This window comes from Podospora anserina, chromosome 1 (genome assembly GCF_000226545.1).
Source record: "Podospora anserina S mat+ genomic DNA chromosome 1, supercontig 2".
Taxonomy (NCBI): Eukaryota; Fungi; Ascomycota; class Sordariomycetes; order Sordariales; family Podosporaceae; genus Podospora; species Podospora anserina.
The window spans coordinates 1,009,646-1,034,069 of record NW_001914855.1 but is presented as its reverse complement, the minus strand read 5'-3'; the positions used below and the strand labels follow the sequence as shown (position 1 = coordinate 1,034,069).

The 24,424-nt window shown below is 52.6% G+C and overlaps 10 protein-coding genes across 10 annotated transcripts, besides 1 other annotated feature; 4 read left to right on the top strand and 6 right to left on the bottom strand.

Moving 5' to 3' along the window:
- Positions 1-1,886: 1,886 nt before the first annotated feature.
- On the bottom strand, positions 1,887-4,483 carry PODANS_1_12010 (uncharacterized protein; the record flags this gene model as incomplete). Its single annotated transcript, XM_001908834.1, has 2 exons — positions 1,887-3,399; positions 3,459-4,483. The coding sequence occupies 2 exons, from the start codon at positions 4,481-4,483 to the stop codon at positions 1,887-1,889; spliced, it is 2,538 nt and encodes an 845-aa protein (XP_001908869.1).
- A 1,424-nt stretch (positions 4,484-5,907) lies between these two features.
- On the bottom strand, positions 5,908-7,617 carry PODANS_1_12000 (uncharacterized protein; the record flags this gene model as incomplete). The annotated part of the gene is made up of 1 exon (XM_001908833.1): positions 5,908-7,617. One exon carries the CDS (start codon positions 7,615-7,617, stop codon positions 5,908-5,910), a length of 1,710 nt encoding a protein of 569 aa, XP_001908868.1.
- Positions 7,618-8,094: 477 nt separating this feature from the next.
- Positions 8,095-8,646, top strand: PODANS_1_11990 (uncharacterized protein; the record flags this gene model as incomplete). Its single annotated transcript, XM_001908832.1, has 1 exon — positions 8,095-8,646. The coding sequence occupies one exon, from the start codon at positions 8,095-8,097 to the stop codon at positions 8,644-8,646; it is 552 nt and encodes a 183-aa protein (XP_001908867.1).
- Positions 8,647-9,464: 818 nt separating this feature from the next.
- PODANS_1_11980 (uncharacterized protein) lies at positions 9,465-10,823 on the bottom strand (the record flags this gene model as incomplete). Its single annotated transcript, XM_001908831.1, has 1 exon — positions 9,465-10,823. One exon carries the CDS (start codon positions 10,821-10,823, stop codon positions 9,465-9,467), a length of 1,359 nt encoding a protein of 452 aa, XP_001908866.1.
- A 2,979-nt stretch (positions 10,824-13,802) lies between these two features.
- Positions 13,803-15,095, bottom strand: PODANS_1_11970 (uncharacterized protein; the record flags this gene model as incomplete). Its single annotated transcript, XM_001908830.1, has 1 exon — positions 13,803-15,095. The coding sequence occupies one exon, from the start codon at positions 15,093-15,095 to the stop codon at positions 13,803-13,805; it is 1,293 nt and encodes a 430-aa protein (XP_001908865.1).
- Positions 15,096-16,468: 1,373 nt separating this feature from the next.
- Positions 16,469-18,034, top strand: PODANS_1_11960 (uncharacterized protein; the record flags this gene model as incomplete). The annotated part of the gene is made up of 5 exons (XM_001908829.1): positions 16,469-16,508; positions 16,570-16,672; positions 16,745-16,911; positions 16,968-17,002; positions 17,066-18,034. The coding sequence occupies 5 exons, from the start codon at positions 16,469-16,471 to the stop codon at positions 18,032-18,034; spliced, it is 1,314 nt and encodes a 437-aa protein (XP_001908864.1).
- Positions 18,035-18,461: 427 nt separating this feature from the next.
- Positions 18,462-18,896, bottom strand: PODANS_1_11950 (uncharacterized protein; the record flags this gene model as incomplete). Its single annotated transcript, XM_001908828.1, has 1 exon — positions 18,462-18,896. A coding segment is annotated over one exon (435 nt), but the record flags the coding sequence as incomplete, so codon positions are not given.
- A 498-nt stretch (positions 18,897-19,394) lies between these two features.
- Positions 19,395-19,486, bottom strand: a tRNA (tRNA-Glu).
- A 1,031-nt stretch (positions 19,487-20,517) lies between these two features.
- PODANS_1_11940 (uncharacterized protein) lies at positions 20,518-21,658 on the top strand (the record flags this gene model as incomplete). The annotated part of the gene is made up of 4 exons (XM_001908827.1): positions 20,518-20,827; positions 20,900-20,992; positions 21,049-21,074; positions 21,131-21,658. 4 exons carry the CDS (start codon positions 20,518-20,520, stop codon positions 21,656-21,658), a joined length of 957 nt encoding a protein of 318 aa, XP_001908862.1.
- Positions 21,659-21,845: 187 nt separating this feature from the next.
- On the bottom strand, positions 21,846-22,216 carry PODANS_1_11930 (uncharacterized protein; the record flags this gene model as incomplete). The annotated part of the gene is made up of 2 exons (XM_001908826.1): positions 21,846-21,971; positions 22,022-22,216. The coding sequence occupies 2 exons, from the start codon at positions 22,214-22,216 to the stop codon at positions 21,846-21,848; spliced, it is 321 nt and encodes a 106-aa protein (XP_001908861.1).
- A 464-nt stretch (positions 22,217-22,680) lies between these two features.
- Positions 22,681-23,973, top strand: PODANS_1_11920 (uncharacterized protein; the record flags this gene model as incomplete). The annotated part of the gene is made up of 3 exons (XM_001908825.1): positions 22,681-22,786; positions 22,891-23,422; positions 23,652-23,973. The coding sequence occupies 3 exons, from the start codon at positions 22,681-22,683 to the stop codon at positions 23,971-23,973; spliced, it is 960 nt and encodes a 319-aa protein (XP_001908860.1).
- Between the last annotated feature and the right edge of the window lie 451 nt (positions 23,974-24,424).

The window sequence follows — 24,424 nt, the reverse complement described above, 5'->3', positions numbered from 1 at the left end:
CGGCGTTGGCGTGCTGTGTGGGCTGTTCTTTTGTCGACATTTGCTCACGGACAATGGCTGTGTCGATCGGGCAGAGAGGGGAAGAGCATAACTGAAGTTCTGGGGTGTGTATAAACTGAATCTATGCGCCACGCTGTTACATATGGGCTGCTCGTGATGGAGGTGATAGTGGTCCGTAGGCGGCCACACGGCTCAGGGGTGTTGGGTTCTGTTGTTACCTATTTCATCATGTTGACTTTGCGTCAAAGTTGAAATGCGAAGTTCTTGTCACAGGTTACATAAACTGATGTTGAAAGTCTTTGAGATGATGATTCCTACCTATGGTGTGAAGAGGTGAGCAAACAATGCAGCACAGGTGCCACGGATGTGGGTAGAGATAGGGCCTGGATACAGTGAGATGAGCATCAAGGCCTGATACCATCATCTTCCTCAATAGCAGTCCAAACGAAGGTGAGCTGAGACTCAATCCCAGGTTGATCCACCGGCAGTTTTCCTGTTCTGTTCCTGTGCTTCAATTCCTCTGTTCGCTAAACACAACACGAGCTCAAGGCTCTTTCTCTAGAAGCGGAAAAACCAAATATGTCTATCTAGGCGAGTGATAGTTTCACTCGTCAGAGCATACGCGAAAGGCAGCAACCCTTTGGCGAGTGGCCCAGGCTGATATGTTTCTTGGGGCTTCCTGAAAGGAGATGTTGGTGACGATGGCGACAGGCACTCTTCTTGAGATTTGAACAGCCCAGGTTTTGATGACTGGATGACAGGAAAACTAGGTGGTGTAGCCGCGGTGATGATGACTTGGCAAAGAACAGCGCCCCGCAATAATTGTGATGGGATCGGTAACATGACGAGACGGGATGAAAAATTGTGGCCGTGCGGCGGTTGAATCGTTGTCACCGATCATCCCATGTCTGTACCTAGGCGGGAGTCCAGGCAGCCTGGGTGGTCGGCCGTTTTGGGCGGCCTACTGTGAGATTTCAGATCATTATGGGATCAATGTTGGCGATATCTTCGTTTCTGGATCCTGACCAGGTCCACGGGTGATGTCATCAAGGAAAGAGTATCCGAAGCCATCTATAACAAGACTGCGTGCTTACAGCTTCCATATCGTAGCGAAGGTTATAAGGAAAATGTAGAAAATCCACTGGTTAACCCTCAACCCCTAGAGAAGAAAGGGACGAATTGCTGTCAACTTCCATCGGCAGGAGCATACTCAGGGCCAGACTCAATAGGCAGGAGCGATGTGACTATCGCAGGGTCTAGGAAGGAGCATTGAAGCTGCCGGAGGTCTGAGAGGAAGGAGCATAGCAAAAGCCAGTTTCTAAGGGAAGGAGCGAGAGACATCGAAGTCTCCCTCCACAAACCCCTTGCCCTTGAGGAGGGAGCTGTTGATGACAGAAATAAACAGAACTCCCTCCCGTTAACCACTGCGAATTCAGACCATCAAGCAAAAGAGGTATGTGCATTGGTGGTTTCCGGCATTGCATTGAAGACAGTTAAGTCTGGGATGTAAGATGTAATGTGAAAAGAGGCAGTGGTAAAAAGGGGTAATGTGGTAATGTGTGTCAGTGTGGTAACATGTTGATATGGTAACGTGAAAAGGAGTAAAAGCAGGCAACAGCTCAAGACTCGAATTTTGTTTAATGGTATCCTAGCAGCCATAGCAAACAAGCAAGCGCAACAAGAGGTATAGTAATGAAAAGCCAGAGAAGTAAGGCCCCCCATTATCTAAAAGACATTCATCCAAGCAGCCGGCAAGTATGCCAACCCTTTCATCATCATACAAAATCTCGACACATCCAACCATTATCCATCAACATCCTTTCCCATCCTTCCCTCATACAAAACTTCAAAACATGGTATCAAATCCGTCCCCCCTCCGCCTCGACTTAATGCGACCTCCCGCTCCTCACACTCCTCCTGCTCCCCCGCCCAACACTCCCCACCACACTAGCCGGCTTCTTCCCCCTATAATCCAACGCCGGAATCGTCAACCCATACCCCTCCGTTCTTCCCTCCCCATCATGCTGGTCAATCTCCACCTGGATAACCACATCCAACCCGCCGTCAGAACCCGTGCCGTGTTCACCCGGAATAGCGGCCTTGTGCTTACTGCCACAGTTGACCTCACCAGCCCCGATAGGAAGGCGCGTGTCCTTTGGTCGGGGAGCCGCCGGATTGGTCTGGGCAGAGTGCGGGAGGCTGACCTGAGACCCCTGAGCACCACCACCACCATTAGCAGGCGGGAACAAATGATTCTGATCAACCTGGTGAGAGTTGAGCGGACCGCCACTGTTCCGCTGGCCGTTATTAGGCGAATTCTCCGTGATGATGGCAAAGTTTCGGCTCGGCATGGTGACGTTGTTGGACTTGGAGGTTTTGTTGCTGTCGCCTGGGTCTTTGTCAAAGAGCTTCAGCAATGTCTCGTCCGTCTCGTGGTTGAGGTGGTGGATCTTGTTGCGACGGGCCAACAGGTTGGCTACCGCGGCAGGAGGGGGCTTGTTGACAATGGCCGAGGAGACCACGTTGGCGATGTAGCGGTAGTCGTTTTCAGGCGCGATGTTGAGCTTGGGGTTGGAGTAGAAGCGTCCCAGGGCGGCGAGATGGACGTCACCGCTGAGGATGGTGACGCGGATGGAGAACTCGGCCGCCAAAGCCTGGAAGCGCTCAATGAGCCGGTTGCGCTCTTTCTTGTGGGTGCGGGCGGTGTAGTGGTCGTCGAGGTCGTCGAGCAGATCGACGCTGCCGTCGAAGCTGTTGAAGAAGCTGCCGCCGAGACCGACGCGGCGGTTGAGGAGCTTGATGGGGGCGATGACTGGGGAGGAGAAGATGTTTTCGAGCCAGGTGAGGCGAGGATAGGCAATGGGCACACCCAGCAGGAGAATCAGGTGCTTCAGAGGCTGGTCCGAGTTCGCGGCAGCAGTGAACTCCTCCTTGAGACGAGCAAAAATGGCATCATACGTCTCGGGATAGTTGATCTGGTGCCTCGTACGTTCGGTGCGAGCGTCAAGGCCAATGAAGGCTATCCTAGCACCCAGCCTCGCGTACACATTGTGCGAGTGCTCAGCAACATATGGACCTGGCTTCAGGCCGTTGATATAGCCAGACTCGGTGATCTGGGGGTGGACATGGGCAGTCATGAACTGGTTTGGATCCACGCCCTGTCCTTCCTCACCACCAGCCGCATGGACCGCGTCGGAGGTGTATGTAGACGGCGGCGGAGGGAGATGGTGCTGGAAAAGCATGTAGTACTTGTGAGCGACACCACCGATGCCTCTGAAAACATCGCACTTCATGAAGTCGTTGACATAAGAGCCAAATCCGTCGATAATGTCGTGGTCATCCCAGATATTGATCTGGGGAATTTGGCCATTGGCAGCAGCAAAGGGCTCAGTGCCGTACCTGAGTAGCAACAGTTAGTTCCCGGCCACGACAAGAACGATCCCCTGTTCTCAACTTACCAGCAGATATAGTTCTTCAAATAGTAGTCATCACACTCCTCCCTCAACGATTCCGGAAAAGGATAATCCCTCCTCTTCTTCGGATTCCCAATCGCAGTCCACTTCCTAAGCGGCCCCTGCACCCGAATCCCATCGTTGTAAATCTGATCACCACCTCCAATCATGACATGAAACGGCCTCTCCTGATGCTTCCTCATAACATCATTCCACAAGCACGCCCCGCTGTACGCCTCCTCATCCGTGCCCACACTGAACCCATTGCAGCTGTGAAACATGATCCTCATGCTCTCCGTGATGGCCGGCACGAAGAACGCATTCACCCTCGGCTTCGACTGGCTCTTGTACCTCAACCCAGGCAGCTCATACTCCCACTTGGTCTCCCTCCCCCCCATCTCCACCGCAAGGTCAAACCTCCAAAAGGTATTCCTCGGGTCCGAATACAGACACACACCCTCAACATCCATCCCCTGACCTCCCTCCCCCCCAGCCCTGCGAAGGTTGAGCGACGGCGTAAAAGGCTGCTCCCTCCCCCCACCAACAACAACAACCAACACGCTCCCAATCCAAGTATTCCCCTCCATCCTCCGGTAGTTAATCAGCGGTCCAACCGCCACCTCCTTCCCATCCGCCGGCGGCCCCGACGAAGCCTTAATCGCCGACTCAGCAGCCGGCGCATCCTCCGCGTGGCCCGTCGCGGCGCGGGCCTCTTCCGCGCCAGCCATGACGGGCTTGAAGCGCATGCTCGTAGGGCGCTCATTCCCGTTGGGATTCTCCGGTTCAACCCTCGATTTGTTCAGAAAGTTGGCCAGATCTCCCACGCCACCTTGCGCATCCGCCTCGCGCGCTACAGGGCCGTTATGGTGGTGGTGATGGTGATGGTGAGCAGCGCCGCCAGCGCGCTCTTGTTCATACTTGGCATAGGCAGAGGACTCGGCATGGCGCCAGCGGGACTGGGAAGCATAAGGGTTGCGCGCGTCGTCGCCAATCTCGTCGTCGCCGTGAGGGGGGCTGCTCGGGGAAGTCATCTCGACCGGGGTGTTCTCAATGTGCCGTCGCGACACTTTTTGCGCCTGAGGTCGGTAAGTGCGACTTTGTTTACAAAAAATCGCAGAGAGGGAGGTGTATAAGGTAGATCAGTTCAATGTAGTAGATCAGCAACAGATCTATCTCTCTTTGTCGAATTGCACGTTTGGCAAAAAGATGCTCGAAACCAAACAGCAACAAGTCAACAAAGAAAGAAAGAAAGAAAGAGAGGAAAAAAAAAAAAAAGAGGCTGGCGCAAATGGGATGTGTGAGTGTGTGTGTGTAAGACTACCAGGTATGTATTTATTTTCGATCCCGACCTCACCCCTCCCCTCCCTCCCCTCCCTCCCCAACCTCACCTTATATCCATACCTTGAAAGTGCGGCGCGAAAACAGCACAACGATGGGGGAAACCCGGGCTGCATGTCCTATCCTTGTCCCTTCTTAACTTGGCGCCCCCCTACACCCAGATATATCTTAGATCCCGATTCCATCAAGCTTGATCTCGAGTACCCCTTCGAAGCAAGGAAAACAGGCCAAGGTGAAAATGCCAAGCTATCCTGTGATCGCGGGCGGGGGAGACGTCATTCTCCCTGTCTTCCCTCTGTCAGTATCATAAGGGAACACAAGATTTCAAGGGGCACGGCTTTGTGTGCCGCGATGGCAAAACGGGCGGGAAAGAAGCCAAAGGGAGGGGGTGTGGGACAGTGTTCGTCTCCTCCAAACCAAGGCTGGCTGACAAGCATGTTGGTGGCTGGCGGGGCTAGGTAGGTAATCACCACTCTCCCCGTAGCAGCTGAACATTGGAGAACCCTTCCTTTCTCTCAGAAACCCCCCTCGTGCAGTAGGGTAGTTGGGTAATTGGCCCATTCCACGCCAATTTCCGTTATCTCTCACCAAAGCAATAAATGTTGGAGGCCTGCCAAAAAAACCCCCAAAAAAAACCAAAAAAAATGCCATCATCGCGAACCTCGCTCTCTTGGCGTCGCATTCTTGCGTCGGCGCCGCCTGTGCTCTCCTTCATGTGGGGTCTCTCTTTCCGCAATACCGATTGCTAATTGACCAATCACCCCTTTACAATTCCGGCTAGTCGGCACAGGGAGGGAGCTGAAGATAAATTGTCCAGAATGGGAAATCTGTAAACAAACCCCATCTCCTGAGCACCCCCTTTTTCTTCATTGTTATTCGGCCCCAACACACGCACACACGAGACCTTCTGTTTCCAGTCTCGGTAAGCAAAATCGCGAGAATAAAAACGTGTCTGCAGATAGGTTGGTTTGCGTTCCACAGGCGGCCTCAATCATGTCTCTCTCTCTGTAGGTGTCCATACAACAAAAAAATTCCCCATTGGTGATACAAGATGAGCCCTAGTTTATATCCTGTGAACCAACACACACTCCCACTCCTACCTAGTCTTTACACCCACTTACACCTTACTCACCCTAACCGCCATCGGCTCCATCCTCGCCTTCTTCTCTGCCTCCTTCCTGCGCAAGATCCATTCTCCCGCAGCTACGCCAGCCGCCAGCCCCGCAAAATGAGACGTAACATCTATCCTGCTCCGCGCAGCTTTCGAGAACAAGAATGAGATGTTCGTCGCGACAACGAAGGCCAAAAAGACAATCCCCTTCAACCCTTCACTCGGCGGGGGAGGGAACCCAAAAATCCGGTGGCCGTCAAGCCGGTGCATCCAGCAGTACGCTCCAATAGCACCATAAACCGCACCCGACGCTCCCAACGTGCTGATATTCCACCTCTGGCGGAGCACAAACTCCGTCATCGAAGTCATCGCCGCCACGAGACCGCTCCCAAGGTAAAGCCCAAGGAACTTGGCCCGTCCAATGTCATCGTGGAGCAAGGTGCCAACAACCCATAGAAAGCCCATGTTGACCGCCAAGTGACCAAACGCCTGGTGAGAAAACATGGCGCCAAGGAGAGCAAACGGTTTGGGAACCGCCGGCGTGATCAACAAGTACTTGTTGAACGGCGCCCACAGCGCGGGAAATTTCCAGGCCGCATGTACCAACGTGTTCAAAAGAATGAGCGCACCAACCGTCGCAGCTGCTGGGGGAATCTCAGGAAACCAGCGCTCGTTGCGCTTCGCCGGCTTGTAAATATAAACATAAACCCCAAGGCCACCAAGCAACACAAGCACAAACGTTGCCGAAGGCCAAAGACGCTGCCAAGCTGACAGCTTCGGTGGTTCCTTCAAGTCAGACGTAGCAGACGTGATCCATTTCTGTACCGTAGGGCTGAGTTTCCCAAACTTTTCCGGATGGGTGAGCGGCGTGAGGGGACCAGCAACTCCGTTCCTTTCCTCCTCTGCCTTCTTTGCTTCTTCCTCCTCCAGACGCTTCTTCTCGGCCGCCCACTTCGCCTCGTTCTCGATGCGGAGCTGTTCCACCACACTGTCGCCATAGACACTCTTGTTCTTTTGTATCGCGCCCTTGTACAGCTTATTGGTCTTCCCGGTCGATTCTCGCGGCACCTTCTTGGCATCCAGTTCCTCCGTGGTTTCGGGCGTGGCGTCTTCCTCCAACGCCTCCAGAGCCGCCAGCTCGTCTTCAGCGCGCAGACCGGCATTGGCAATCTCATCAACTGGGTAGTGATCCCGAAGATAGGCAAGAGCCTTTTGCCGTTGCTCCATAGTATAGCCGTAGGAGCGGCCCGCAACCGTAGGGTCTTCGAGAGTGCCAGCGACGCGGCGGCCGTGAATAATCTTTAGCAGTTTGTTTGCATTGTACGCATCGATATCGGCCCCAAAGATCGCGTGGACTTCTTCAGGCCTGAGATCCTTGCTTGTAAAATCCAACCCATCCTCATCGGTATAATTGGGCGGCAGCTCGATGTAGTGCTTGTATACTATCCTCCCCCCAAAGACCGTTCGAACCCCGAATCGTTGCGCGGCTGTCGGCCAGGGCAATGGCTTTCGGAGGAGGGTGTGACTGGTGATGTTCCGACCGGATCGTCGTCTATGCTGGAACTGTCGGCTATGACATGGCGGAGGGGTCGACGAGAGAAACCGGACCGGAAAGACGATCGGCGTGGACACTGGACGGGAGAGTCTGGAAAGATGGTGAGTGGCTACCTGGACACTGGGCCGGAAGGCATTCACGCCCAATGAAGAGCAGCTCATTGTCGCAAATCAGGCGCCAGCCGTTGCGCCGACTTGCGCAAACTGACCATCAAACTGTGGGAAAGCTTTGGTGGAGCGGGAAATGGTGGGTTGAATGTGGTGGAACAGGAAGCTTGGGCCCTCCGCTACCAAATAGAAAAGACGGAAATCGAAAGCGTTCCTTGAACCCACCACTTCTTTCCGGCACGTCCCGGCAATATTGGTGTGTCTGATTGGTCAGATTACATTCCATCAAGCGACCCCACTGCGGGAGCCAGGGCGACTGCTCCACGTGGGACCCTGGCTGTTTTGCCGCCGCCGCCATCAATCGAAGCTCTTCCATCCAGCAGCGTTCCACCATCAAACAGAACAGTCAACCTTTCAAACAAAACACCACACACTCTCCACGCCCCCCAGTCTTATTCCCCAACTCCCAATCCCCCTCAACTCGACAACTCCAACCCGAACCACCAACCCATCTATTCAACCACAACCACAATGTCATCCTCCAGCACACCCATAACCCCCTCCGCCTTCGCCTCCGCCCTCCCCTCCCTCCCCCTCCCCTCCCTCCACCTAAAAGTCCTCGAGCTCCGCAACTCAATCGCCCACCTCGACTACTCCAACGAGCAGCTCCACCCCTTCGCCCACCCCTCCTCCGGTCCCCCCGACCCCGTCTGCGTGGAAGCCATCTCCGAAAACAACATCGTCATCGCCCGCATGCAAGAGCGCATCAGCCTCGTCAAGGCAGAGGTCGAGACCCGCGGGCTCAGCTGGACAGAGTTCCAGTCGAAAGAAGAAATAGAAAAACTCGACAAGCAAGAGCCTGGGGTGGTGGCAGAGACAAATGGGGAAAGGCACTCGGCCTGGACGGATGGGACTTTCCAGGCTGGGAGGATTGTCAATGGGGAGGTGGTGATGGATGATGTTGCCGGGGGTGGACAAGCACAACAAGGGGGCTCGATCGGTGATGAGGAACTAAGACGGAGGATGGAGGAGAGGATGAGGGATATGGGTGTGGATGATGAGGAGGGGGGTATGCATTTGTGAACTTTTATTGCCATGATTAAAGCGGGAAAAAAAGGGCGTTATCGGTGTTTTGTATTACTATTATGAATGGGTTTCAAACGGAAAGCTGGAGGGTAGAAATCTAGCCAATATCTTACTGTGAAGCTAGAAAAAGCAGACAAATCTTATGCTGGCCTGAAGTCTTCCAACAGCCAAGGCACGGCATCACTCGTCAAGTTGTTCTGGCACCTGATTGTAATGATAATTCTTTCAATTTCTACCACGCTACCTTCGCCATCAACCTCATCATCACCCCACAACCACCCCATCACCTTTTCATAACACTGTATTTGACCAAAGACGTTTAGGAACTAGGCCCCAACCACCAACAATAGAGAGAGAGACAGTTAAACAAGTAGACAAAATCCAAGGGCATGCTCTTACTTTGGTGCAATGCTGACAGGAAACAAAAACGGAATTAAAAGTAAAAGACGGATGACAGTAAAGGCAATTTTGCATTTGTAGCCCCTTCCAGGCGAGATGGCCTAGGTAGCCCCATAAAAAGACAAAAACTCCTCCAACACCATCGCCCAGCACAAACAACTAGTAGTAGTATTTGAAACAAAACAAACGACGATACCCCCTGCCGACCCCCTTGATGTGCAAATGCGAGAGGTTTCGATACCACAGAAAAACACAAAAAAAATATGCTGATGAGGTTCAATAAAAACACCCAATAATAATGATGATGATGATGATGATGATGATGATGATGATGATGCTTTCCCAATTTCCAGAGACAGACTGAGAGAAGGAAGAAACGAAAAAAAAGGAAACATGATCATCAGCCTTTCATGTTTTCAAGCTGTGATCTTGCCAGACGATTCTGTTGATCTCGAATTCGTGACTGTTGTTGTGCTGTTGGTGACTTCTTGAAGTGGCGAAGAGGATGTCTTTTGTGATGATGGGACCTGGTCAACGACCGCAGAGCTGAGGATGGTAGCCAGTCTTGGCTTTTGGGCAGCATGTGTTGGGTGGGTTGGCATGGGAGGGGTGACAGAAATACCCGCCTCAATGCTCTTGGTGTTGTACTCCTTCTCGTCGTCAGAGTCAACTTCGGGAGTGGCTACTGGGCGGTGGTTTCTCCTTCTCGCCATTCGGTGGTGAAGATCGTCAGAGGAGTCATCGGATTCGGTCGAGAAGCTGGTCGCTCGTGTAGTCCGACGGCTTCTTGTCCGCACGGTCGAAACGGTTGTCCTTCTTGACCTTGTCCTAGCAAGCGACGCGGACGACAACCTGTCGTCGAATGGCGTCTCGCCTCTCCGACTCTTAGCCTCAAGAGCCTTCTCGCCAACCAGTCTGCCCAATGACCCGCTTCCCACTGTCGATACCGTCCTTCTCGAGTTCACACTCATCAAACTCGCGCTTCTGCTAACCGGTACCTTGCCCTCCATGACCTTGGCGGGCGGCGGAGGCTGCAACATCCAGCGAAGCCCATCCTTGTGGGCGGGCTTGCTGCTGACAACCGGTGGGTGGTATTCGTTGACTGGTGGGTTTTTCGGTGCAAAGTAAAAGTCGTATCGGTCCTGCTCAGTAACCTGCTTCTCCAAGCCAAGCTTGGACTCGACAAACCGCCCAGCAGACGAGCCAGCCTGCTTAAGAGCATCCACGAGCTTCTGCGTCCTCCTCTGACTCTCATACTCGTGCCCCCAAAGTTCCTCATCCTCGCGTTGGTATGGCTTCAGATTCCAGTCATCGGCGGTCGATACCGATATCGTTTTGCTCAGCGTCGGGCTCGCCATCTCCGCATCTCCTACCACCGTAGGGGCAATGGTCGTGCTGACTGAAGGTCTGGGCCCGACGGTAGATGTTGGACTCCCCATGTTGAACATCACGCTGCTGCCCGCGCCTATACTCGCACCGCCGTCCCTGCTCGCCGCTGTCAAGCGCCGTTGACTCAAGCTCTTGCTGGACCGATCGATATTCTTCCCCTTCTTTGGTAAGCTTGGACCCATCTTAATTTCCTCTTCCCAGTAGGGATTCGTCTGGAATGGATCTGGATGTCGGTACAAGTGTGGCTGCTCCAAGATGATTTGTGCCTTCATTTCTCTCTCTTTCTTGGCCTGCTTCGCCGCCTTGTGGTTTCCAACGCACGCGTAACATGGTGTGCAGGCCAGATAGTAGAAGAGGGCCGACTGGACGGCGGAAAGGTATGACATTGCTGGGCCACCGGACGTGTAAGTATTCGTTTTCTAGAACCGAGTTCGTCCCTCTCTTCGACAATATGTCTGACAATGTATCCTCCAAGAATGATCACAGTTTCGGGGTGTCGTCAATCGTAGTCGCCTTTCGCTTAGGGTTCCGTAGCGCCCGTCGTTGACACACCACCGAAACAGGCAATCGTTAGCATGTCATGCAGCAGCTGGGCTGAGGTAGCGAGCAAAGTAGATCGTGTCGAGGTTCTATATCGCAGGTGGGTTGGCTGTTACGTCGAATTGATTGTTGAATCGAGGTTCCAGTGTCGTGGTTGACGGTCGATCGTTGAGTCGTTGAGGGTGGAACGGGGGGGGGGACCAGGAGGACGATGGGTTGAACACCGTTCGAAAGCTTAAAGCTAAGATGTCCCTTCTGCGCCCCAGATGCGCCTCGAATGATCAGCCGCGTCAGCTCTTGGTCCAATCCCTAGATCCGGCGCCTTGATCGTGCGTATTATAAAAGGAGGGGAATCGCGGGGTTCGAATGGTTAGGTAGGATGAGATGCACACTCTGTTGTGTCGTGGCAGGTCTTGGTGTTCTTGGGGGAAGTCGTGGTCGTTTAAGGAAACGTCGGAAGGCCTTCAACCGGAGCTCTCCATAAGCTCGCGTTTCCGGGAATTCGATGCGGCTTTCTTTTGGTCAATTGGCCCCCAAAAACCAACAGTTAAAGGGCGGCCAAATCGAAAGAAAAGATCCCAGAAAACAAAAGGAATCCAAAGATGTAGTCGTGAGAAATGTGTAATGTCTGCCGTGTGTAGCTGTTGGTTGTCTGGTTGTTGTTGGCGGGGAAAACACACACAACACAAACACACTTACAAGCAACACAGAGAAACACACAAAACACACGGGAAAGTTGGAGTCGAAAATGCAACAAAGGAGAAAGCTGAAAAGCCGCAGTCAAACTTGACGTTGAAGAAACGATTAAACAAGGCGGGAACCAAGCCATTCGCAGCAAGGGCATTCCCCCGAGGGGCTGGTAATTTGCATGCGAAACAAATCCGGGGGTAAGGCACCACGATGGGAACAGGGGGGGATGGAAATCAAATGTGCAACCCCACTCTGCCTTCCCACACTCCCAAAACTCCGAACAATGAGGAGGCGTTTCGCATTCCCCTCAAGCCCTCAAGCATAAGAAGGAACAATTCTCGCCATTTCTTACAACCTATCCCCCTCCTCTCTGATGACGTGTAGGAGTTGGGCATACATAAAAGCCTCACCTCAGCCCTGAACTAGTACGCAGCTGCCTCACCCCCACGAATTAGCACTCGTCCCCTCCCCCCAGCTTCCCCAATCTGCAAGCGAAGGCAAACAAGACATGCAATTCCATCGCATTACGCCTGCCCAATTAGATGTCATGGGCCTTGCCTAAACTAGCAGCTGGCTGCACCACTTAACCGTCGTACACCACCACCCACCAGCCCCGACAACTTGGTTGCATAAAACAGACGACGGACTTTCTCGATAATTGTAACACCGTCCCTGATGAACCAAATGCCTAATTTTTTTGGTTAGGGCGCGCTCATCACTGCACCGATGTCCAAAATGGCTCTCGATATATCCACTCTTGTTGTTAGACCTCCAGTGTCAATGTCAAAGCGATCTGTAAACACCATCATAGCACACCATTTACCCCGCCCCCAAGGTCTCCCCCATCTCATCGGGTACCAAGTTTGTCCTTCCCGTGGTGCATCTCAAACGAAACACATCACCACCGCTACACACCTGGGTACGAAACCCCAAACTTTACCCACTGCAAGAGATGGCGGGGTTTCTCACTGTTTTCAGTCCCCAGTTTTGTCAACACTATCTATATGACCATCACGATATACCATCTTAAGATGAAATATAAACCAAACATCCATACCACAATATATGTATCCAACATCTCTACCCAACTTTCTAGTCCCCTTCTAGAAGCCATTATTTCATCTCCTGTCAAAAACCCTTGGCAAACCCCCCACCCCACGGTTCGGAGTCCGTCACGTTAAATGAGCCTCCCTTTCCAACCCAGCATCATCTTAGACCCATGATACTATAACCCTGTACCTCAGCCACACAACTTCATTTCAATTCTCACTTCGTATATCTTTCACCATCATCGAAAACAAACCAGCATCACCAAATGCCTACCTTTATCATAACACTCAGTAACTGGCACGAAATCCACAGATGGCACTCTTCATATGACTCACGTCCAAATATCACCAACAAGTAATGCATCATTCATGTAATAGTGTATTTCCCCCAACCACAAAGTCGCAACTTCTACCAGCCAGCCAGCTTCCTTTTCAACAAGTCACAAAAGGAAAAAACGACCAGGCCTCATGATTGTCGCCATCTTCAGTAGTAGTAGTAACTAACCCTAGCTACTCCCATTCCCATCTCATCCCTTTCGTGATAATTCACCCAGCATTAAGATACTTCCCTCTCCCTCCCATCCATCGCCCCGCTGCAAATCATGTTTGTTTTCTTCGTGATGCGAAAAAGCACAAAAGCAACTCAATCCTTTCCCCCCCCCCTCGTCAAATTACCCCTTCCCTCTTGTTCATCGCTAAGTTGAGCTGGCCCGAGCGAACAAAAAGCACGAATCTGAAAAACAACTGCAGAAAAAAAGCGCAAATCGGTGAGGCCTATCTGTTGGAGGACGATGACGAACGGCGAGCCCCTCCCCCCTCCTGACTAAAACGACCTTTTGGGTAATGTACATGCACAAACAAAACTCCAGTTGCCCTTTTTTGCCAAATCAGGGAGAAATGAGAACGAAAAAAGACCGGTGAAATTTTGTTATAACAACAAATTGGGGATTAAAACTGCGTGATGGAAACCCGTATCCCCATTGTGAAAGAGAGACGAATAACGAAGAAAGTAAAGGTGAATCCGGTGCAGTCGCCTCTCTCCTTAGGTGCTTCCATTGTTCCATGACGTGCCTCGCTACTGCCAATTTACACATCCCACTCCTTGCTGGTCTCATCGTCGTTTGGAGTCAGAGCAGCAAAGGATGACTGCTGGGAGATGATCTTGGCGGGTCTGCTGGGAGCGGTGCCATTGGTAGCACGGGGCTTTGTGGCAGGCTGAGCCTTGGTGGCGGCGACTGGCTCAGACTCGCCGGCGCTATCGGCGGGGGAGGTGGCCTCGGCCGTCTTCTTCTTCTTAGACTTCTTGGATGGAACAGTGTTCCAGGCCTCTTCATCTTCGATCATCTTCATCTGCTCCTCCTCGGAGGGGAGGGAGGCAATCCAGTTGTTTGGGGCACCGGCCTGCTTAGCAGTGGAGGCTTTGGAAGTCGAGTCGGTTTGGGTGGGAATAGACACATCGGTATAACTGTCGGTGTCGAAGGTGTCGAGTGGCTGCACAGGAGCCGTCTGGCCATTGGTAGGCTTGCTCTCAGTCTTACCGGCGGTCCAGACAGACTCCTTGACGGCCTTGTTGGTGAATTCAGAGCCGTCCTTGGCAGCGCGACCCTCGGCGATGCGGGCCTGTCGTCTTTGGGCCTCCTCGGCGACTTTGCGCTGACGCTCGTCCTCTTGGCGCTGCACCTGCTCAAGCTCCTTCTTACGACGGTTCTGTCTCTGCTTCTTGGTTTCCGTCTTCTCAGGCTCCTTGGCCTTCTTCTCCTTCTTGGGCTTCACCTTCTCGGTGTCGGTGAGGCGGAGGACAGAGGGACCGGACGACTTGGGCTCAAGCATATCCGAGACATCGCCGGCATCCGCAGGTGTGACGGCAGGGGAAGCAGCCGAAGACGCGTCGTCATCGGCGTCAACGCCGGCAGTTGAGGAGGGAGCGGAGACCTTGGGCTCCTTTGGCTTCTCGTCAATGACCTGGGCACGAGACTGCTTCACCGACTTTTGTCTCTTCTCGTCGGCCTTCTTGGTGGCATTCAGGTTTGTGCCCTGCTTGATGCTGGCCAATTGCCTGGCAAACTCCCTGTTGTCGACCTCGTCATCGGAGCTATCGTTGGAGGGTTTCGAGGAAGCAGCCGATGGCTTGCTGGCACGAGTCTTCAGCTGGGCGGTCTTGCCCGTCTCCTCGGTGTCTTTGGAGTAAGCTTCCACCCTTTGTCGCTTCGCCTTCTCCTTGGGCTCTTTGCGGTTCTGGCCAGCAGGCTTCTCGGTATGAAGCTGGCGGGCAACTTGACGGACAGCTGGTCTGTTCCTGTTGTCAAGATACACCTTGTAACCGACGAGAGCGCTGGCAATGACGGCCCAGCCGACCAATGTTGACATGTTGACACCCATTGTGACGGGGTTGTGTGATGTGTTCTAGGAGAGATAGGTGTATCGATGTAGATGCGCAACACGCACAAGACGGTCAACGCAGTAGCCTCGCGTGTTCACAAGACGGTCGCAATCGCGGTCGGTCGCTGTTGCAGACGGGAACCGAGAGGCTTGAGCTCGAAGCTTCCTGCGGGGTTGGCAGATGACGGCTGGTCGAGAGGATGGTCTTTGCGTTGAGCAGATCGACGTCGGGGTAGACCTGGATACTCCAGAAGGGTCTCTCTCGCCTTGATGGGCTAGGGGTGAGTATTATGGAGCAGAGGGTGCTTTGCCGACTTGTCAATTGAGTGAATTGAAAGAGGGAGATCTGAGGGGGAGGGTAGAGTGAATGGTTTGATATCTGGGGGGAAGAAGGGGGGAAGAATTTGCGAGTGCTCCTGAGCTTTGGGTAGGAGAAAAGAGGGCTTCAAAAGTCTTGATGGAAAGCCACAGCGGCGGCGTGTCTGGCCAGGTGAAAGGTGTTCAGAAGTTCGGCTGCGTTTCCCTTGGCCAGCTTCATCTAGGGTGGAGAGAGTGCACGGTACACCCCTAGGACCCAACTTGGCAGCGATGCTTCACGTGATTGGCTGGACAATATCGGCAGCTGTTCAGGGGTGATACGAAGGCTGGACCAAACTGATGATGACATTTGGCAGGTTACGTGAAATATTGAAAAGATTGCTCGATAGGTATCAAGAGCAACTCTTTTGACCCATATCTTTCCCTGTTGGCTTTGTTTCCGATATGGATACGGAGTAGATGCTCTTCTCAGTGTCAACAATCTCACCACCTCAGCTATCAGGGCTTATCGGATATCGTGGTGGAGACACATGGCAGTGAATCAGTTCAGCATGAGCATCCAAGACAGGGGCATCCGCAACTCAAAGACGTTGGGATGGCCTTCTTATAGGGAAGCTGCACCCTCACCGGCACTGCCCGTACATGGCGGCCACAACCCTCCAATGTCTACATAACCAAAGCGGACGAGGCCGTTGACTGGGCTGCAGTCAGCAGGATCGAACAGCAGCAAGATTCCAGACTAGGAAGGTGGGACATCTCTGCCCACCATCCTGGCGGCACAAGCTCCCAGTCTTTTGCTGGAAACCAGGCTCGCCTTGTTATCAGTTCAAGACCTTGACCTAGGGCCTGTATCATCTTCTCCTTGTGAGCCGCGAAAACTCTTGAGGTGATTCTCTTGGACGGTTTGAGATAAGAAGTGTTACCTCCTCTTTGCCACACATTTTTTATATCTTTTTACATTGTCAAAGCTCATCAGGGTCTCCAACTCGTACACTTGGGACATACACAGCAACCCCGCATTTTGCACCCTCTCTGCAAGCACAGATATTCCAGTCATGGCGCCCAAGAACCGCATTATCATTGATACCGATCCAGGTTGGTACTGTCAAAACCTAAAATCACGATATCTGCATATGTACTAACACAGCCAACCCAGGTGTCGATGATGTCCTGGCACTGTTGCTGGCCCTCAGCGCCTCTCCCGAGGAGCTCGAGGTGGCCATGATTTCGGTCACATACGGCAATGTCCCGCTGCAAAGGTACGACCCCGGGGTCTCGCTTGTGGAAAGTTCCTGGAACATGTCGAGAACTGATGTCTGACGCGGCTGCAGATGCCTCCGCAATGTCGTGGCCATGTTTCACGTGCTGGAGAAGGAAATGAAATGGCGCGAGGCCAACGGCAAACCTACCTTTGGTGCCTTGAACGCTTACAAGCCTATTGTTGCCGTTGGTGCTTCTCATCCCCTGGAAGATGAAGAGCTGGTGGCGGACCATTTCCGTAAGTTTAGTCTAGGAAAGTTCGAGTCCTGAGGACAATCCTAACCCGCGTTATAGATGGTGAGGATGGGCTGCATGGTGTTCACACAGCTGTAAGATTTCCATCTGTTTACATCGCGAATAGGGGCATCATTTGGCTAAACTGGTATCTGTAGCACCCTGACCTGAGCCCCGCGGATACCTGGCGCACCCTTTTCGGTGACAAGGTGGAGGGAGCTACAGACTCTGATGAGCCACCATCATTCTCCCGTTTCTTCACCCCTAGCAAGGGTCCTGCCCACGAGGAGATCCTCCGCATCTTGAGGGAAGAGCCAGAGGACACCATCACAGTCGTTGCCGTTGGGCCACTCACCAACGTTGCCCTCGCAGCCGCCAAGGACCCTGAGACCTTCCTCCGCGTCAAGGAGCTTGTTGTGATGGGAGGTGCTGTCAACACCATCGGAAACGTGACTCCTGTGGCCGAGTTCAACTGCATGGCCGATGCTGTTGCCGCTGCCAGAGTTTACGCTCTCACGTCCAAGGTCCCCTCATCGACGATGCCACCAACAATACACGGCAAGTCGGTCCTGGGTGCCTATCCTGAGAAGTTGCCCCGTCAACTCAAGCTGAGCTTGTTCCCCTTGGATATCACTACTCCCCACGAGCTCCACAAGGAGACTTTCAACCAAAAGATCCAGCCGTTGCTGAAGCAAGGCAGTCCCCTTGCCAAGTGGACTGAAACCTTTTTGAATGGCACTTTTAACAAGATTGACTCGATGCTCGGCGAGGGTCACAACGAGGGCCTGTCCCTTCATGACCCGCTGACCATCTGGTACATGCTGACGCGCGACCATCCCCAGTGGACGACTGTGCCCAAGCCAGAAGACATCCGAGTCGAGACCTGCGGCCAGTGGACAAGGGGCATGCACGTCATCGATAACCGTGGGAGAGCCAAGCCGGCCGAGGTCGACAGCACAGTAGAGACACACCCCGAGGACCCAATGGATGCCGTCACGTTCGATGAGGTTCCTGGTGACACGATGGGCTGGCTCAGTCTGAGAAGGGGCAACAGAATCAACAGGGTAGTGTCGTCGCCGGGCCAGGATGCCTTTGCTGGTATTTTGCTGGACAGAATCTTTGCCTAGGTGTAGGTAGAACTTGTCTGAGACGGGGAAAAATAAAACTCTGTAGATTCCTTCCTATGATCACCAGCTTTTTTCTTTTACTCATGGGGTATCTCTTGAATTCTTTTGCGTGTTAATGTCAGCGAAAACGAAATATGTGTGTGTGTGTGTGTGTGTGTGTGTGTGATTTGTGAAATAACAGAGAAAGAGAGGGCATACCCATCGAGGCAAACCATTGCACATATATGTGTGCGACTCCTAAACGCCATAACTGTTTCTCAAAGCTTCCTCTCCCAATGCTGTAGTAGAACCGCCGCTTCCCAAACCTCTTTTTAACTGGCCATTATCATTTCCTTCACAGTCAAAACCCAGCTCTTAACGTGCCATTCTTCCTTCTCCTTTGTATTTATCAAATCTTTAACCTCCCCAGTCTTTGCCTCTTAGTTGCTTAATGCTTCGTAGTCCCAATCACAGCCCCCTTGACCTCGGCCCAGTTGATGCTGTCGTCTAGCGCCTCGTCCACGAGCCCGATCGTGCAGACGTTCTCGCCGCGGATGAGGTAGAGGCCCAGGGGAACCTGGGCCGAGGGCTCGGCGTCATCGGGGGTGCGGATGATACGCTCGATGGTGTTTTGGAGGACGAGGTTGGTTGTGTTGTCGTACGCGGCGAGGGTGCCGACCAGGGTTCTGCCGTCGGTGGTGATGATGCAGACTTTTTCTGAAGGGGACAAGGTTAGTATGGGGGGACGAAAGGGGAGGATGGGGGGGGGGGAGGGGAGGGGGGCGGACTGGAGATGTAGCTGTTGATTGACATTTTGTTGTGGGTTGGGAGGTTGAGAGTGAGAGGAGGGGTGGTGTTGTGGGGTTGGTGAAAAGGAGGGCTTTCAGGGGTGGTTGGCGATGTGTCGGAGGTGCGAATTGTGAGTGCGGGAAGGGGTGGTTAAGAATTATTTTGGATGCGCTTTGCTGTTTGAGCTTGAGCCTCACTCGTGAAGCTCTCCAGAGCTTGGCCAGCCTGACGCGCCCTGGTGGCTTGAGTAGGTGAGTGGGGCGGGAGAAGCTGGCTTGGTGGGGGTATTGTTGTATCGGGGACCGCATGGATATGAGGCTATCGGGGTCCCCTTTTTCACCCCTGAGAAAGCAAGTAAATGTCAACCTGTAGCTGTGTGCCGCCGAGAGGGAACTGATAGCATAATCTTGCCTCTGTATCAATGCTACATTTACAAGCTCTATTTCTATACAAGGGACCACAATGAAGGAATGCACTGTGATAGATTGTTTCATGTTATCGTATGTATGATCATCAAGATCCACATCAAAATTTGTTTTATCAAGCCGTCCCAGATCAGGACCAGATAGAAGAAAAAGAGCAAAAATAAGGACTCGGATACCGGGAGTCGAACCCGGGGCTGTTGAGAGAACAGACACTTCTGAGAAGTGAGAGTCAACGATGTTACCGCTACACCATACCCGATTTGAATCGTGAATGGTCCAATTTTGATGAGTGGTTGGGGAGAGTACGGCATTATGTAATGACTGGATTTTGTGACCAACAGCATTCAAGATGGAGGCCATATCCGACTTAGAGAGGGTCATACAGTCAGAAAGAAGCATTTACAGTTCAAAGCAAACAGTGGAAAACAATCACTATATCTATGGCGGTAACAAGAGACTTGTCAGTTTCGTCCTGATAATCTCCCTAAGAGAGAAGAACCTGGTATCAGGAGCCACTCGACTCTCATGCCATGTCCAGGAGGCCTCTATGCAGCGGCTTGTTACGCTACAGAACAGCCATCTATCTCTTCCCGATCACCACGTTTTGCCCATCTGGAGCATGGAATCCGTCTAGAAAAGCATATAGATATAATTTGTCACTGATCGCTTTCCCTATGTTGTGCATGTATCAACGCAGACACAGCCACATGTCGATCAACAGTCAAAAAAAAAACTTAAAAAAGAAAAGAAAAAAAAACTTGCATACTGATCGCCATCCTCGCCGAAACTGCCGCTGTCAGGGCAAAGAAAACAAGCCGCTTCGTCACACACAGCGTTTCACGACGTATAGCGCGCCTGCAGCAACCCCTACTATCAGGCTGAACAGAAGGGTAGTTCGCAACATTTGCAAGCAAGTCTCGGCGAGAAGCAACATTAACAATGCTGTCGAACTACATTTCGGCCTGGGCATCGCCTTTGGCATCGATATCTATTGCTTGAAGGCATCACCAAATACTTGGCAATGCCTTCGGTGAATGGCGGTTATAAGAGGGGGTCACGATCCCAAGCTAACAGTTCCTCCATGTGTTACCCCGCAAAAGCCTCAACTCCGCCCCCGCAGATCTCCAACGTTGTAAAAGTAGATGTTGGTGGGGGTCATTAGACAAACCTCACTCACCCCTTGCGTGGATTTCCGGGTTTCGAATCATATCGCCTCTTTTGAAACATCCCCGTTGGTGGTGGTGGCCTGTTGAAAAGAGCGACTCTCGGACTGTTTATAAAGGATCCACCATGGTTCGGACAAGAGCAGCAGCAGTAACCGGCGCGCTACAAACATTCCGCCTCTGTATATCTCGTCAGTCCGTATCGTCCGGAATACATCATCCTCGCATCGGCCAACCACTTCGGTTCATGTCGTCGTCCGCTATGGCTGCATCCGCCAAGATGACAACGTCAAACAAACTGAAGCAAGTCTTCACCGAAGGCAAGCGGCCAGCTATGGGCTTCTGGCAGATGATTCCCGGTGCCAATGTTTCTCGTGTACTGGCCAGGTCGGGTGCAGATTGGGTAATGGTGGACTGTGAACACGGCAACATCGACGGTAGGAGGCCTATTCCGTTGTAGATCTATGTCAATGGTGTGACCCCAAGACTAATCTGTGACACCCTGCTAGATGCTGCAATGCATGACGCGGTTCCGGCCATTGCCGCCCTGGGTGTGTCCCCTATTGTTCGACTACCGGATATCCAACCTTGGATGGTGAAACGTGAGTGTTCAGATGATCTCCCAACTATCCGGCAGTGGCTGACGTTGTGCTCACAGGGGCATTGGATAGCGGTGCACACGGAGTGAGAATGACAGAACGCCCCTTGTGTTGAGTGAGTCCGGCTAACCAGAGGTTCAGATACTTGTACCGCTGATCCGGACTGTTGATGAGGTCAAGAGCGTGGTATCAGCAGCCAAGTTCCCACCACTGGGAACGAGAGGATTCGGTTCCCCGATTGCGGTGCAAAACTTCCATCCGGAACCGACGCTTACAGAGTATCTTCAGCAAGCCAACGACAGCCTGTTGACCATGGTGCAGATCGAAACCAAGGAGGCTCTGGATTCCGTGGAAGAGATTGCGCCACTAGTTGATGTTGTATTCATCGGGCCTTTTGACCTAGGCAACAATATCGGCCACCCAATCATCAACGGCAAGACGGATGCTGAGTTGGACGATGCTATTGCCCGTATCTATAAGGCGACGGTGGCAGCTGGCAAGAAGTGTGGTATATTCTGCACCAGTGGAGAGCAGGCAAAGAAGTACGCTGATATGGGATTTCATATGATCAACGTGGCCACGGATTTTACGGCTCTTCAGGCCACAATGGTGGACGCACTCGCCGTTGCCCAGGGAAAGGTTCAAGGTGAAAAGGCCGCTTCGTATTGAGGCTGTGAAGAGATGGCTAGCGATGGGAGGTTTACATGTGCAACCGTGATTAGCACAGCTGTACTCTCATCCTTCCACGGGCTGTCGTACGGTTCGGACTGCTAGACTAGATGGTCCAGAGCTTCGTATATACGATAGCAAAACAAATGACTGACATCATTGGTCATGCTGGAGGCCGCCGGCATGCTCATGACTTTTCAACAAGGTCCATCTTTGCTTTGACCTGGTCTACTGTAAACCGATGCATCAATTTCATGGCCTGGGAAGACAGCTTGGGATCTTCTTCGGGCGCCTCAGACTTGCTGATGTGAATCTGTTCTTGAATTAGTTGCTTTCCGTCGTTCTTTATGCGAGTAAGCTCACCACGGGGACATCAAAGTCATAGAGATCCAACCATGGTTTGGACTTGGGATCAACAATGTCAACCTCTTTGAAGGCAAACGGCCGTTGATCCCAGACGTCTGATAAAACTGATCTTGCCTGGGTGCATAGTCCGCAGGTTTTACGTGCGAAGAAGGTTATTCTGCATGATTGAAGTAGACGAGCGGTAGCCCGCATGATTGCTTGGTATGAAGCTTGGTGAAACCGGTGTATTGGTAGGTTATTTTGATGAGTTGACGTTGAAAGCGAGTCAGATATCGAAACAGGCTCATGGTCTAAGGCTGTTTAATTGCCAATGGACTAAACCGTTTACGGCTAAGCCAGATCTCTAAACCCCGGCCCGCTGGGCAGTCGCGACGACGCGTTTCCACAGCTTCCCCGCCCCCACCAACCGTATCAGCGACAGCGGGCAACGGGGAGCTTCCATTTTCTTCGAGAGAGCTTCCATGGATACCCTGAATCTGACCGCCCGAACCCCTTTGTTTGGCAGCGATTAATTGTTTGTTGTTTTGACATCAACAGCCATCAACAGCGACAGTTTTCGCTTCCTCACCACCAACAAAGTCGATTCCAATCTCACAAAGACAGCTCCGGACGACCCCTCCCCGCCTTCCAGGTACCTACCTAAAGCTCCTGTCACCATGGCTCAAAAGTGTGTCCATCAAGGTTGCGGCAAGGAGTATACAGACCCCGAAGAGGTGTGCCGCTACCACCCCGGTCCCCCCGTCTTCCACGAGGGCCAGAAAGGTATGTCAACCACCATCCTGCAGCTTCCCTCTGGCCTGCCTATCACATTGATATCTCTAGACCCCGCCAAGCTGACCACGACCTTCTTTTGCCTCCGGGAACAGGATGGAAGTGCTGCAAGCCGCGCGTTCTCACCTTCGAGGAATTCATGGCCATTGAGCCATGCACCGAGGGCAAGCACAGCACCACCGATCTCCCGCCAAAGATCGAAAAGAGGGAAGCTGCTCCGGAAGGTCTCGTCGAGACGACAAACCTCCCTCCCCCGCCACCCCGTACGCCCGTCGCCGCCCCCCAGCACATACCCACTCCACCACCCCCCGTCGCCGAGTCGGAGGATGACGACGCCACAATCGAGATTCCGGACGGCCGCGTTTGCAGGCGGAAGGGATGCGGTGTAGCTTACAAGAAGGGCTCCAGCCGGGAAGGCGAGAGCTGCGTGCACCACCCGGGAGCGCCCATCTTCCACGAGGGCAGCAAGGGTTACAGCTGTTGCAAGCGCCGCGTCCTCGAGTTTGACCAGTTCATGAAGATTGAGGGCTGTAAGACAAAGGACAGGCATCTGTTCGTCGGGAGCGGAGAAAAAGACAAGGCCAAGACGTCGTCGGCTGGTGGTGAAGAGGTCCTGGAGACGGTCAGGTGAGTTTACTCTACTCCCTTGTTTTCCCCCTCCCTTCCCCATCGCGATTTCTGCTTCATAGGCTTTCCTACGCGCGACGCAAGCCAAGGCCGCGGCCAAGACTGGGCTGTGTCTGCGGGTATCCTATCGAGCAGAAACATATCGATCCACCTCCCTTGACCGCCGATGGTTGGTCTAGACGGAAACACATATGCTTATCGCCGCCTTTTATTTTTCATTCTTGTACAGAACCGACTTTTACCAAACCCCTACATCGGTGATTGCCTCGTTCTTCCTCAAGAAGATCGACAAGGAGGCTTCCAAGGTGGAATTCCAGGACAAGACCATCGACCTGGACCTTCTGACGACAGACGCGCCCGTGCCGAAGCGATACAAGGCGCAGGTCCCGCTGTTTGGGACGATAGATGCTGCCAAGTCGACCTTTAAGATCTTGGGCACCAAGCTTGAAGTTACACTGGTCAAGGCGGACGGCAGCTCTTGGCCGGTACTTCGCAGCGACGATCGGCTGACGGGTGAGATTCTTCAGGTTGGACGAGCCGGAAGGGCATAAGGAGGGGGGTATGGTGATGGAAATCAAAAGAAGCGGAAAAGATATAGAGACGAAAGTCATGTGAAACTTTTTCGTATCTTTTCCTACAATACCAAGACCGAATGTGACATTTGCCAAGGAGCGGCTCAGAGACAATGTTTGCCAAGTTGTGATGGGTTGCCGGGTATCCAGAATGCTTGACCAGACTTCACGGGAGACTTTGTTTTTTCTGTTGAAGGGAATTACGGATATTAGGGTCGGATCCGGGGGGTTTATTAGACCTGATAAGGAATGATGGGAACACGGGGTTAAAGGCGTGAAAATGGTTGGATGGGGGGGGGGGGGGGGGTTGAAATCCTGATTTCCAAAATCCCCCCTTACACAATTCCCATCATGAAAATTCCATTTCCCCGAAAAAATTTTTTTTTTTATTTTTTAAAAAATTTATCACTCTTCCATTTTTTTTAAAAAA